Source organism: Corvus kubaryi, unplaced genomic scaffold, assembly GCF_017639235.1.
Source record: "Corvus kubaryi isolate FWS band 111438036 unplaced genomic scaffold, C.kubaryi_AGA036_p1.0 37394, whole genome shotgun sequence".
In the NCBI taxonomy this organism is placed as follows: Eukaryota; Metazoa; Chordata; class Aves; order Passeriformes; family Corvidae; genus Corvus; species Corvus kubaryi.
Window position 1 is genome coordinate 13414242 of NW_024581133.1, and position 13613 is coordinate 13427854.

Sequence of the window (13613 nt, forward strand, 5' to 3'; positions counted from 1 at the left end):
TCTTTATTTTCTTTATTTTCTTTATTTTCTTTATTTTCTTTATTTTCTTTATTTTCTTTATTTTCTTTATTTTCTTTTTCCCCCCTTTTTTCCCCTCCTTTTTTCCCCTGTGTATTTCTGGAAGCATACATGATCATATAATCCATAATCTTTTTAAATTCACTAGGACACCTTGGTATGGCTGATTGTACAGAGCCTCTTGTCTAACCTTCAGTCAGTGACTCAGCACAGTGTTCCTGGATGTAGTCAGTCTCTCTGGTCTGTCTGTCTCTCACTGCCTCTGCATCTTGCTTTCTTTCCTCGCTTTCCCCCCCCCTTGTGTTTTTTCCCTTCTTGTTTGTCTTTAGAACTTTCAGATTAGTTTGAAGAGCCAGATAATCTGAAAGAAAGTGGATTTTAGCAGTAGATTCACTTGTTTGTTTTCACATTAGTCATTTGGATGACTGTTGCCTGATTCATAAGTTCATTGCCAAATTTAGCTTGCAAGGGACCTCAGTATTCCTGAGCTTTAAACAATTAATATTTGTTATTTAAAGTCAGCCAAACTATAAAACTCAAGGAATTGAAAGCAGCATTCACTAAGATTAATCTTTTGGTCTGCAGCCACATCAAACTGTGAACTCAACCATTCATTTTAGTGGAATTTTAATGTCTTAAGTTTAAAGGCAATGATTGAACCATATCATAAATGGCTAAAATGCAAATACGTGCTTAGTGATCTGGCAGTTTGGTTATGAGCCTTAGATTTTGGTCTGTTCCCAGGGACTTGTGTAGGAGAGGGGTTGGGGCTAAGGGAGGAGAAACAAACAAAACCCCTGTTATCTCTAGTCTAGCAGACTTGAGCAAATGAAATTCTGTGGAGTAGTAAATCATACAGGGAGGACAACTCAATGAGTTGAGTATGAACTCAATAAATGCATAGGAAAATGGTGTGCCTTCTTTTTTCGAATTTTACCCTGAAGTGGAAACAGGATGTTTTGCTTATTTAGAAACAAAACCAAAAACCCCACAACTTGAGTTAGGGTCAGGAGTACAGTTTTGCTTCTGCATGGACAAATCCTGGTGTGACTTGAGAAAACAATTGCTATGGGACAATAGTTTTGTATTTTTGAAGGGGAAGTAAATGGGAGAGGATTAATCCCACAGACACTCTGGAACCAGTGCAATGAAAAAAGGATAGGGACAGTGAACTGGGAAAGGTTTTTGACTTGTTCTTAGGTGAGTTCTGTAATTAACTTTAACCAAAATGACAGAACTTTAATGGTCATTGAAAGATACAGAGTTTTAGGAAGTTAATTGCCACTTTGTTTGTAAAATGGGGTATAGACTCATTGTGTCAGGCCTTCTCTCATGGTTTGGTTGGATAAACATGCCTAGTAAGGAATGTGTTTCCTCTGGGTGTATGGGCTGGGATTTTTTTTCCCATTTTTACTTCTGAGTCTTCTAGAATAATACATTATATAAGATAATTTTCAGGTGTCACGTGTACAAATGTTTATGATTTTGTAAATAGTGTCAGATTTTTAATTGGTTTGGCTGTGTTAGCATCCCTGTGCTTGGAAAATCCTGATACAGATACATGCCTAAATCCCTCCGGCACTTGGGGCATCTTACCCCAAAGAGGTAGGAATGAATGTTACAGCTGTGGAATTTTTTTAATTGGTGGACTTTATTTATTGGAATGATTAGAGAACATCACTCTAATCCAGTGAAATCCCTGAAAAACGAATAAAGTCAGAGCATTCAATGTTGATAGTGCCTTCACTACTCAGTTAAATTGCAGCACGAATTAGTAGTAGTCTTTCTACTGCATTTCGTAACAGGTATTAGTAGACAATATTTGTTGCTTTTATTTGTAGGTGTATCTGACCTGGTCTTCTGATCACAAACATTCAGTCAGTCTGAAATCCAGGGAGAGGCCTGTGCAAAATGAACAGTGACAACATTACAGAATGCTGTAAGGGAACAGTTAACCCCAATTGCACTTTATTTGGGCTATAACAGCACAGAAAGAGAAGTTTTGTCTTCCTTTGGGAAAGTTAAAGCTTGTTTTTGTAATAGCTATGTAAGAGGTTGGAACAAGCAAGATAGTTTTGAGTTTACAGCTATGTCATCTAATCATATTCAAAATCAGTTTGCTTTCTGCAAGCAGAAAAATGCTCTGAGCTATCTGCAGTCCCTTCAGAACAGGGTGCTTAGAACAGGAAATGAATTTGTCCAGTAACTCCTATTTTGTAGATTTTTTGCCAGTTATTTGCTAAACACTCCAACTGTGTGCTCTGATGTATACTAATGCATTGGTAGGTTTGCTGAGGAGCCACAGAGGCAGAAATGGGGATGTGTACTCAGCATGGAGTGTCTCTTTCCAGCCTTTCTATGTTAAACGTGCCCTGCAGGTAACAGGAGGTAGAAATGCTCCAAAGGGCTTTGGAAGCCCACCTGTGGTCCAAAGAATGACATCACCAGCCAGAATATGTACCATCAAATAGCTCTTCCCAAGAGGGGACAGTAACTTTTGGCATGACTGATAAGTTCCTTTTTCTGCGTGGAGTCTGTCCCAATCCAGCTATATTTAAGCGAGCTTCAGTAGATTAGTCTTCAAAATTGCCAGGAACTGAGATTTCCTGCCTTTCTCAGAAAGGCAGAATGAAATTTGGCAGCATATATTATTGAGTCTTGCTTAAAACGTGGATTTGAAAAGGGTCTCTGATAGAATTTCATATAAATCCCCTCCCACCTTCTGTTGCTTTTGCCAGCTGATTGTGTCTTCTCTTCATTACTCAGTCAAAAAAGTGGGGTTTGTCTTTTAAAAAAACACTATCCTCCATTGGTATTCCAGACTTTTTAAAGCTCTCAACTGTGTTGTTCTTTGAGCAGTAAGCATATGTTGTCAATTTGCACTATTGTAGTTGTTAAATACATTTTTAAAGCTTTGATTGTATGACTAGGAGCTTCCAGTAGCTTTTCAGAAGATATTGGAAGGTTCTAAAGATTTATCTGTGTTTGGTTAACAACTCTTGGCAGGAGTAAGAGCTGTGCTGTTTGCTCTGTAGGTTAATACAGATGCAAGAGCAAGGAATGGTATCAGGAATGCAATTTTATTTGAAGTACAGCTTAAATGTGAAGAATGCTCTGAAAAAACTGTGTAATTTAAATCACTGTCCTTAGAGCTCTTCTGATTTTTCTTAATTTGCTTTTGTGAAGTACAAAAATTGTTTGTTAAATCAAAACTGCACTTGTTTGTGGTTATTTTGCATTCATTTAGTGTGGGTGAGCTGTGTGTGGGAACCAGCCCAGGGTTTCTAATCCCAAACAAAACTCTGCAGCCTGAGTTGATAATCCATACCTGAATACTAAGACTCTGAATAACTGGTGTCAGACATGGTGGCCAACATAAGACCTCTTTACATTGGTCCACTGTAGATGAAGGCATAGGTTACAATTTGCACAAGTGTAAATTCTGTAGTGGCAAATAATGAAATGCCTGATACAATTAATTTTAGGAATTGCATTGAAGTCCAGAAAAGACCAATTCAGTTTAAAAGGCTTGCATATCCCTTGGTACATTTTCATCCTGTATACCAAATGCTTTGTTTTCAATGGCTTTGGTGTTGTGAAGGATAACTTGGAGCATTTCCACATAGATGAAGTAGTTCATTTATCTGGTGGTGTAGAAATACAACTTGGATGCTGTGGTAGTTGGTTGCAAGTGCATTTTGGGAAACTGAGAGGGTATATGAGAAGAGCATGATATCAAGTATTCTTTGAAGGAATTTTGATGATAGAAGGAAGAATATTCCTTTTCATGTAAACTGCCCACCCAGTTCTCCAATTCCTCTATTTTGTGAATGGGATATGCAATATTAACATGGGGAGGACCATTAAGAATCCTGTGCATTAGGTAGATTGTGTTGCATGATGTGCAACTGTATATGAAATGAGTCTTACTCCTGTTATATTTTCAGTAGTTCTTATTTACTTTGTAAATAAAGATATCTTAAAGATTTTGGTTTCTGGGCCTCATTTGGGCACCACTTACTGAATGTCTGAGAGATATAGATCCTCTTTTATCACTGATAGTGTCCTTTATAGTTTCCTTCTTTTAAAAATAAAGTATAGCTGAAGTATTTCCTTAGGGGAAAAGGTTTTAAAAAAACAACCACGATAAGGAGTACAAGCAGAGACACAAATAGGAAGCTACCTACTTAGGAGCTTTGGTTTTCATCCTGTATTTGTAAATTTTTGTGTCTTTATTCAGCAGGTTTAATTTCTTTCTTGTTTCATTTCAGCATAAAAATAAAGCACATGTGGTGACCTTAGCTAGGAGCCACTCCATTTCCTCAGCAGCTGCTGCTACACACTGCTTGTCTGACAGACGGGGCTAGGTCATGGTTTCCAGAGGACACCCTTGTGGTCATAACCAAGTTGTAAATGTCACTAAGATTGTTTCTGAATGCCTATCACAAGTGTATCACTGATTCTGAAGCAGATAAAGTCAGCCAAAGATTCAGTGGGGAGTTGGCTCTCCCGGAAGATTGCTGTGCAGCCGAACAGCAGCAAGAGCTGTGACACGCATCCATAAGCAGCGGTAGTGCTGTGACAGTTCTTTAGCCCTCAGTTAGCAGCCCTTTGGTAGAACTGACAGCATGCCTGCAAAGATAGGGAGGCCTGTTTCAGCCCCATTAATGTTGTCTTGAATGTGAGCCTGCAGTCTGGAGAAATGATAAATGTTCAGTGATTGATGATTTTATAGTACCAGGGCACTTGGGATGGTTTCTGGTAGCTGTGAACAATTTTCTCTCCTCCCTTAATTAGGCCTGAGCTTTAGGTTTCTGAACAAGAAGTGACTAAGTGTGAATTGTAAGATAAGGTTTACAAAATGTTTGTCAGAACTTTGGCTACAAAGGAAGTACAATTTTGAGTGTCAGGTCTTTCATGTTTTGGTACAGAGTAAGTGATTCAGTGTGCGTTTCGTAAGTCTGAATGGCAAATGGCATATTCATACCTTAATATGGAAAAACTGACGGCATTTCGAAATGTATTGAGGAGAGCTTTACGTAACTGGGTTAATTAAATAATACGTACATCCAAGGACTTCTTTGTTTTCCATCTCCTCTGCCTTTGGTGTAAGCTTTCAATAAGCCAGTGTTTCCTGACTGTGTAAGGGTCGCTCCCAGTCTGGTAAGCTGGCTGTGCTAATGGTAGAAAAATGCAAAATAGTATTTCATTTTCAGTGCCTGTTTGCAAATCGGATGACAAAGTTGTTTATTTAATCGCTGTATGGAAGTAAACCTTTTGTCAGTGAGCTATGCTCTTTAGTAATGTGATAGTGTCAAAATGCCTATTAATCTGTAATATTAATAGCAGGCTGCAAGAAGAAATGGAGTTTGTTCTTCTCATCTACACCAACATTTTTTCTTAACATCGGTGACTCTTCCTGAACTTTTTACTGTCTTTTATTAATGCAAACAGAAAGCTTAGGAAAAAAAAAATCAGTTGCAAGTTCTTCAGACTAATTTTATTCTCTGTGGTTAGTGACTTAACACTAAGAGGATTCAAATATCAAAATATCTCTGTATTATTCAATTTTTAGAAATCTTGTCCATGAGGACACAGCTTATTAAGAAACTATGTGGTTTCTTTTTGATGGGGAGAAAGTAATATGTGGGCAGAGAGTAATTTCTGTGAGATAGACCTGAAAGCCAACTTTTGTGATTAATGACCAATTGTGACTCTGCACATTTAATTAGGAAAGTGTCATTACACTCAATTAGCAGGGCTGCCAAATAATCTGTTTAATACTCTGGTCTTTTTTTCTCTAGGGTTTTGCAGACAGTCCTCATTACAGTGATCACTTGAATGACAGTCGATTAGGGCCTCATGAAGGATTGTCCCCGACACCTTTCATGAACTCAAATCTGATGGGTAAGTAGGTAATTCTTTACGAGTATCCCCTCAAAGCCTCTTTGGTCAGAAAGAGACATTTTTCATTCCCTTGTCTAGCCCTGACATGTCAAGCATCTGGAAGTTGCTCTGTTTCTCATAGCAACACTGACTTTCCCATTCAAATCTTTTTATGTTGGGTGAGTTCCTCATAAAGGCAATTATCCAGGACTTTTTAGAAGAAGGAAATACCAAGATTTTCTCAAGTTGATCTAGAAAGCTGATATATTTTGATTTGATGTAAATTCTAAATTATTTTAAAGATTAATTTTTCTTAATTTTGTTTGAGAAGACATTTATAGCAATTTTTAATCTGTGCTTTTAAAAAAAGAATATTTTTCTAACATTCAATTCCTGAACGACCTACCAATTCACTGTAGGCTTTCTTCAATTAATAATTTGAGGGCTTGCTTCTTATTTTTAATTTTCTAATTTCTTTCATATTTGTTATATTAGAAACTCTGTCACTTTTAAGAAATAGATGGAAACTCCTGCTTCCAGACCTGTTTGACATTTTCTGCTTTTGAAACTGGGAAAAAAGCAAGCAAATGGTGTATTATATTGTAGCCTTAGGTACTGAAAGCTTCTGTTTCATTGCCTGCACTTTGTGTTACCTGAAACATGTTAATGTGTTGATGGCATTGGTTGAAAAATCTCCTTTTGTGTGTTCCAGTTTGGAACATAAAAATGTTGATTTAAAAATATTTAATTTGGCAGTACATGGTCTTGGGACCATTTTTGTTTTGTATCTTAGATTTCAGGATGACTCTGAATATTTGTTCTGAATTTGTACATTTCACATTGTTTCACTTCTATATTCCCCATCCTGTAGACATGACCTATTTTGTGGTCTCAGTATTGTCCTTTTAAGACATAGCCATGGTAATCTAAGTGGATTACTTAAATCCAAATCCTGGTGGTCTGCAATTTCTTTTGGAAATCTTTCTACTTTGCTCAGTCTTTGTTTACTACTTTAATTTTCTCTGAAATAGAGGCAGACAAAGCTCAGTTACTGCTGGAAACAGAATTTTGTTTAAACTTCATATATGAAGCGGAAAACACGCAGTTTTAAAATGCCCATCTCTGTAGACTTTGATTAGAGAGAGTACATGTCAATTGGTCAATGACACTTCTATCTGAAGACAGCAAAGCTAAAATGCAGTAGTTATTTTGCTAAAGCAGAGTACACTTTCCCCGAATACTCTTTCAGACATGTTGTCTTTTTGCTAATGCAAAAAGCTAAAAAAAAGACAAGTTACTTCAATTGCTTCTCCAGTATTTTGGTCAGTAGCATGTATGGAATGTCTCTAGGCTTTGTAGCTGATACTGATTTTATTTTACAAAAATATATAGCAAAGTTTGATTTTTTTTTTTTTTTTAATTCATGTTACCAAAGGCAAATTAATTGCTTGTGTTTTTAATTTAAGCCATCCAATTTCTAAACAATATATACCTTTAAATATATGACAACAATAATTGGTGCAACTATATGTTCTTGGTTTTTCATTTTTATTGAAAAGATGATTCTATTAGATATAATAGAATTACATCATTAATACAGATTTGAGACGAAGCCTCCATTTAGATGATTTTGTAGAGAGGATTAACAAATTGCAAGATATGTATGTGTCAGTCACCCAAAGCAGCTGAGGACTGAAATAGTTTTGTAAAGCTTTATGGCTAAGAGTTCTTAGGGATTTTATTTTCTTGGAGCAAAAATACTTCATTTCCTTCTATATGCAGCCAAGAATTACAGAAAGCTTTCAGTATATATTGCTAAGATAAGATCACATCAAAACTCTAAAAGTATGCCTTTAAAAGTATTCCACTTGTGGCTTTTGGCTTGTCATAACAAAAAATTTTGTTCATTTTACTTATGTTACTGTATAGGATGCAGCTTTGTATATTACACTTATGCATTGTATTTTAATTGATGGTTTAATTGAAAGTTTTGAGAGAGGAATGATAAAAGCTTCATGAAAACATAGAGTAGTAGTTTTCTGTGTAGTACTATTGTCTGTTTGTAGTTTCTTTATTACTAAGAAAATGATAATTCTTCTAAAGGTATTTTAGACAAAAAGATACTGAAAGTTTTTTAATATCAAATTGTGGACACGTTCCCATAAGCAGAATGAACACATTTATTTTATTAGCTAATGTAGACATATGATATTTAAGGTGTTGGTTCATTATTTTGTGATCTTTGGAGTTTAAAAGGAGATGGAGGCTAAGAACATAAACTTGATGAGCTTATAGGAAATATCTCACTGGGCTAATAGCAGTGATTGAGCATCTGGGGTTCCACAATGAAGATCTAAGAAATACATCCCTTCCCAACATTTTATCATGACTGAAATACATTTCTGGAATAGTTAAAAACTATTAAAAAAGAAGAAGAGAGAGCAACAACATATTTCACCATTGCTGTCAACACTTAAGAGCACCATTAAAAGAAAGAATTGTGTGTCAAGGGGATGTTGTTGTTTTGTGTATTATGTTCAGCCGTAAGCATATTTGCCTGAAGAGATAGTGGATTATAAAGTGCCACTGTCTTTCATGATGGAGCTCTCAAACATTTTAATGATCTTGTACATTGCAAAAGAGAGAAATTTTGTCTAACAAGAGTTGATAATGATTCAATAATGAACAATTTACCGCAGAAAGATGCATTTCCATATTCATTTAGATATTTTTTGAAGTGTTTTGCAGAGGAAGTAAAGCTATTATGCTGGATTAGTTAGTGTTCTTCACTAATGAATTCCAGAATTATCGTGTTGATTTGGTAGTATAAAAAAAGAAGGCCGTTACTTATATTTTGAGTAAAACCACTGAATCCTCTTGGGACCAGCATAGTCTGTTGGTATCCATAGAGATATGTAGAAAATCAGGCTAAGATATACTGGTGGTATTGTAGCTCCATTTAGACTTGATAATCTTTGCTTATTCAACACTTCTCTTTTAATTACATTCTAGAAAACTATTCACAAGTATATGAGATTCTTTTCTCTGTAATTATGCTGCCTTTTAGTACTCTGCACTTGCAAGGAGAGGTCAGTTTTTGCGAGGACCCTTCAAGCATGTGGTATTGTATCTGCTGTTGTACTGCTCCCTGGACTTTATTCTACTGAGATGTTTTACTACTACTTACCGGGAAGAAAGAAAGCAGATTATTCTTGAATATAGCTTAAAGGGGTTTTTATTGGTCTGTCTTGAAAATTTGAAGTGGGCGAATTACTTTCTTTTGTGTGTCTGTCTTTCCACAAGAGGTAGAAAGGATAACAGCCATACTTTTGTGCTCCATGTTCATCATCTGTGTACTGCACAGTTCCACAAGGTTGTATATGACAAAAAGTCATTTAAAAATTTAGTCAATAGTGAGTGAAAAGACAGTGGTTGGATATCAGCTTACCATGTTGAAATCAGTCACTTGAAGTAGAGAGATCATTCTTCCAAGTTTTCTTTCAAATATATTTCCTTGTTTTCTCATTATTTCATTAACTAGTTCCTTTAAAGTTTAATGGGGTTACGTTTTAGAGTTTTAGGTATTTCTGCGCTAACAACAAGGTTTGAAGACCTGTCAATGAAATCGGAGATTTTGAATGTATGAGAATGGAGGATTTTAGATTATCTTCATTTTCCATCCTCATTTACTCACTGACTCCAGTAGACCAGCTTCAGGTTGTAGTTACTAGTTTTTTTCATACCATCTGGTGATGTTGTAACACTCACATCTCTTAGCATCCTGATGGCTTTGCTCCTCTTCCTAACAAGCTTCTGCTGTATGCTGGGCAATGCCATGGTGCTTTCTTATGGCCAACATTAAGAGATGGAGTGACTGACCATGTAGAGAAGTCAAGACGTAACAGCTGTATTTACATGGTGGGAGTAGAAACTTGTTACAATAATTAGAGCTATAAATTATTCAGATTGATAATAAAAATACAGCTTCTTTTACTCTGTTTATAATGTGAATATAAAGGGTAAGCCTGATTCTTTTCCTGTTTGGAATAAATAGGTGAAAGAACCAAAAATAGTACTGTCAAGTGGAAGCAGGGTAATACATGTTGGGGTTTTTGCAGTGTGACTTCCTTTCCCGTTGGTTGTACTTGATGCATTTGGGTTGCTTGTGTGGTTTGTCATCAGGCATCACAAAACAGGGTTTCTGAGTAAATTATGTCTATATACACCATGAATTTTACCCTCTCTTACTGTTCAGCAGTCTTGTTCCAGTGTAGCAGGGGTTAATAGGTATGTGCTGTATAAACTACTGTGTGAAGGGTGGCAGGAGCAGACAGGTGCTTCATGGGTGGAAGCCAAATTTTGAGAATTTTCAGACCTAGTCTTTGGGTTACTGTGAAACTCACAATGGATTTTGTGTATTAATCATATGAATGAGTGATCAATATCTGGATTGCGATGCTTTCTGGTTTTAGAGTTACTATTAATTTAATTGAGTTGGTTGCCTTATTGTGCAGGTTTCTGAGAATGGCTGGGCTTCTGCCAGTGCATCTTTCAAACTGAAATTACTGTCTTAATTTTTATTGTAAAATCTATTCTTTGACTTGTAATTTAAGCACTCCAGTTGGCTTGGATAGAGTAGGAGGTATTTTTAAAGATGAACATTGGAGGGCATTCTTTGAAGCAACATGGTAAATAGCTGAAGCCTTTGTAAGCCTTCCAGTACTGATACAGTTCTTCAACAGCTGATGTAAGCCTTTAAAACCATAATTTGTGAAAGGTTATTCTCAGTAAAAGGAGAGGCTTTTGAACTTTAAAATAGAATTAAAAGAAGGCATGCATCTGAATTGGTACTCAGTTAAGAATCTAACTAATCTTCAGGAAAATTGGTAGTTTTCTTCCTCAGTAACCCTTCAATAAAAGAATTTTGGAATTGAAGAGAGAGATCTTGTTATCAAATGACTTTATAATGGTGAAGGCATTAGTAGGAATAGTAGGAAACCAGCAAGGGTAAATAGTTATTAAAATGGCACACATTAAGAATGATGCCATTATACTTTTTGCTAGGAATCTTGTTTTAATTACCTTTTAGGAAGGGAGAGGGCAGATGCAAGTAGGGAGTTGGCGGACCCTCTATTTGTCCAAAATAATAGTAGATTTCCTTGAATTGCTTTCTATAGTAATTGATATTTCAAAACATGAAAAAAACCAGGCATTACAATGGAAATTATCTCCAGAGATGTGAGTAATAGCAAGATTGATCTGAAATAATTTATATGCAGTTACATTGTTATTAACTTGGAGAATGGTGTAGACAGAGTATTTTATATCCTTTGGAGAATTCATTAGGAAGAAAGAGGAAAATGTTAAAAGAAGAAAATGACAAAACCGTGACATAACAAAGATTATGACAAGTGGTTTAGTCCATCTCATTTTACAGGGCAGTAAGTTGAAAGAAAAATGTAAAAGGATAGCTAATAAGATTCACATTTTGCATAGTTTTTTGTCAAATATTACTGAGTGTAGAAAAAACTTTCCCTAGTAAAAAACACGAGTATAACATTATCCAGAGTTACAATAAATACTTAGAGGTAGTGGTACTGAGTCCACCACAAGCCATAGATTGTAAACTTCCCGTGCTGAAAAAGTTCCTTAACATTCACTATACATAACTGTATTGTGCAGTTTCACAGTACTATGTTTACATTTCTTTGAATCACTTATTGTTTTGAATATTAAAGCTAAAAATACCAAGGTGCTGGCTCACCTCTATGTAATACATCATGGCTACTTTTCCCAAAGTAAGTGTTGCCATTGATTCACCCCAGTAATGCTTCTTGTCTTTTTGCTTCTGATAGGCTTATGTTTTTTTGATAATTAACATTTTCCAAATCATTGCATATAATGAATCTAGCAAATTGAAGATTTCCATTTAAACTCCCTTCTAAGATTGTTTCTTTTCCTTTTGGGGCATGTCACTGTTGAATTGGTGCTGGTTTTATATGATATAGATTGGCTAAAAGCCTATTGTGAATTTTGTGGTATTTTGGGTTTTATAATGAAATTTCAAACACAGAGTAATGTTTTAAGTTAAATTTCAATTATTTCTTCCTCTCTTCCAGATAATTATTTGAATAATTTTCTTCACATATGAATATATAAAACTGCCATAAATAAATTGAGGTTCCTTTTTGTTTGTTTGTTTCTGTTTTGAGTGCTAGCAGTTCTTTTGTTCTGGAGTGTTTGTGCTTCTGGCTGTGCCCCAGCTCTGGCGTGGTGTGTTGGGCAGAGGCAGCTCTCAGACCTGGGCTCTGACACAGTGGTTACTGCCAGCACAGAGCCGCTGCTCTGTGGGCTGAAGCTTTCTAGAGTTGCGGTGTTTTGTATCTGTTCATACAGTTTCAGATTTATCTTTTTTTTTTTTCCCCAGGTATTACATTAAATAAATTCCACTCACACCAAAGAACTGCTCTCATCTGCTCTTAATTTTCCTTTTGTGAAAGCTAATGGGTTTCTGGGAAATTAAATTACACAGTCATTTAGTGAAAGTGCTAAGTGCAGGGCATTTTTACCCTTGGGTTTTTGCTCACGAGAGCGTGTGTTAAGCTTAGTTTTCCCTTTTGTTTACGGTAATATTTCAATCAAATAGCTTTCCTAACATTTCTTTAACTGCAGTAATACCTTGAGGCTTTCTCCACACGCAGCGGGGGGCTTGTGTCCTTCGTAACGTTATGCTGTAGCAGGTGTCCACGTGTGCTCTCTGCCCCTTGAGACTTTGATCTCTCTCCTGGTGAGCAGCTGCAGCAGAGGGGCCCTGGTAGAGCTCCTCAGGTGGTGCTCAGGTGTGGCTGTGCCAGGTAGGTGCGTGGGCACAGCTGCCTGCCTGCTCTCCTGCCTCCGCTCACACGCGGCGTTTCCTGCCTTTGGCAGCTCCCGGCGCAGGAAGGTGAGGAGGGGTGAGCAGGTGCATGGTGGGCGGCCTTCCCCCCCCTTCGGTGATCTGCTCGCTGCAGGAGTGTGCTGGAGTGTTGAGACACTTCATCCTTAACCATGCTGTAGTATTGTACACGTTTAGACTATGTTTGTATCTCCAGATCAGTGTTGGAGTTGTTAACAGGCTTAGTCTGCAGTGCTGCGGTTCAAGGAAGACATCAGAAAGGTTTTCTTTCTGTCAAATAAGCAAGTGAATAAATTTGTTCTTGAAAACCCATCAAGCTGTATGATTAAAGAGTGTGCTAGGAAGAGCTGATGATTTCTTTTCACTGGATACTACCAGTGCCACAGGTATCTTCACAATGCACAGTGTGTCCCAGAAGCAGAACTTGCAGCTCTGGGGGTCCATGGACGGTGGTGGTGCTTGCACTGTGCACTAACGGAGGAAAAAGCTAGTGCTAATTGTGTTGGAGGAAGATGAAATGTTGCCTCCTTCAAAATGGTCTCACACTTGAACCCAGATTTTTTGTCATACTAAGTACTTTTGAATTGCCAGTCTGGGAATAAATATGCAAAGTCTGTGGCTTTTACATTTTGAAATATTTTAGTTCTGATAAAATTTGTTCTGCCAAGCTTGGGTTTTAGTTAATGCAGTCTGATACATTTGAGTGTTGATTTATTCACAGTGTACTCTGCCTCTGAAAGGGGAATAAATAGTAATCTGATGAAATTTTTAAGTCTTGTATTTCCTCTTTGTTACAACATGTCAGTTTAGCTGC

General features: G+C 36.8%; 1 protein-coding gene across 5 annotated transcripts in view; it reads left to right on the forward strand.

The window, feature by feature from the left end:
- The window catches only part of TCF12 (transcription factor 12), a 160690-nt gene that overhangs the window by 48994 nt on the left and 98083 nt on the right, over positions 1–13613 (forward strand). For all 5 annotated transcript variants that reach the window (XM_042039741.1, XM_042039743.1, XM_042039742.1 and 2 more), the window contains exon 6: positions 5823–5925. In XM_042039741.1, the coding sequence (XP_041895675.1) occupies positions 5823–5925 (103 nt within the window). The remainder of the gene's footprint in view (positions 1–5822; positions 5926–13613) is intronic.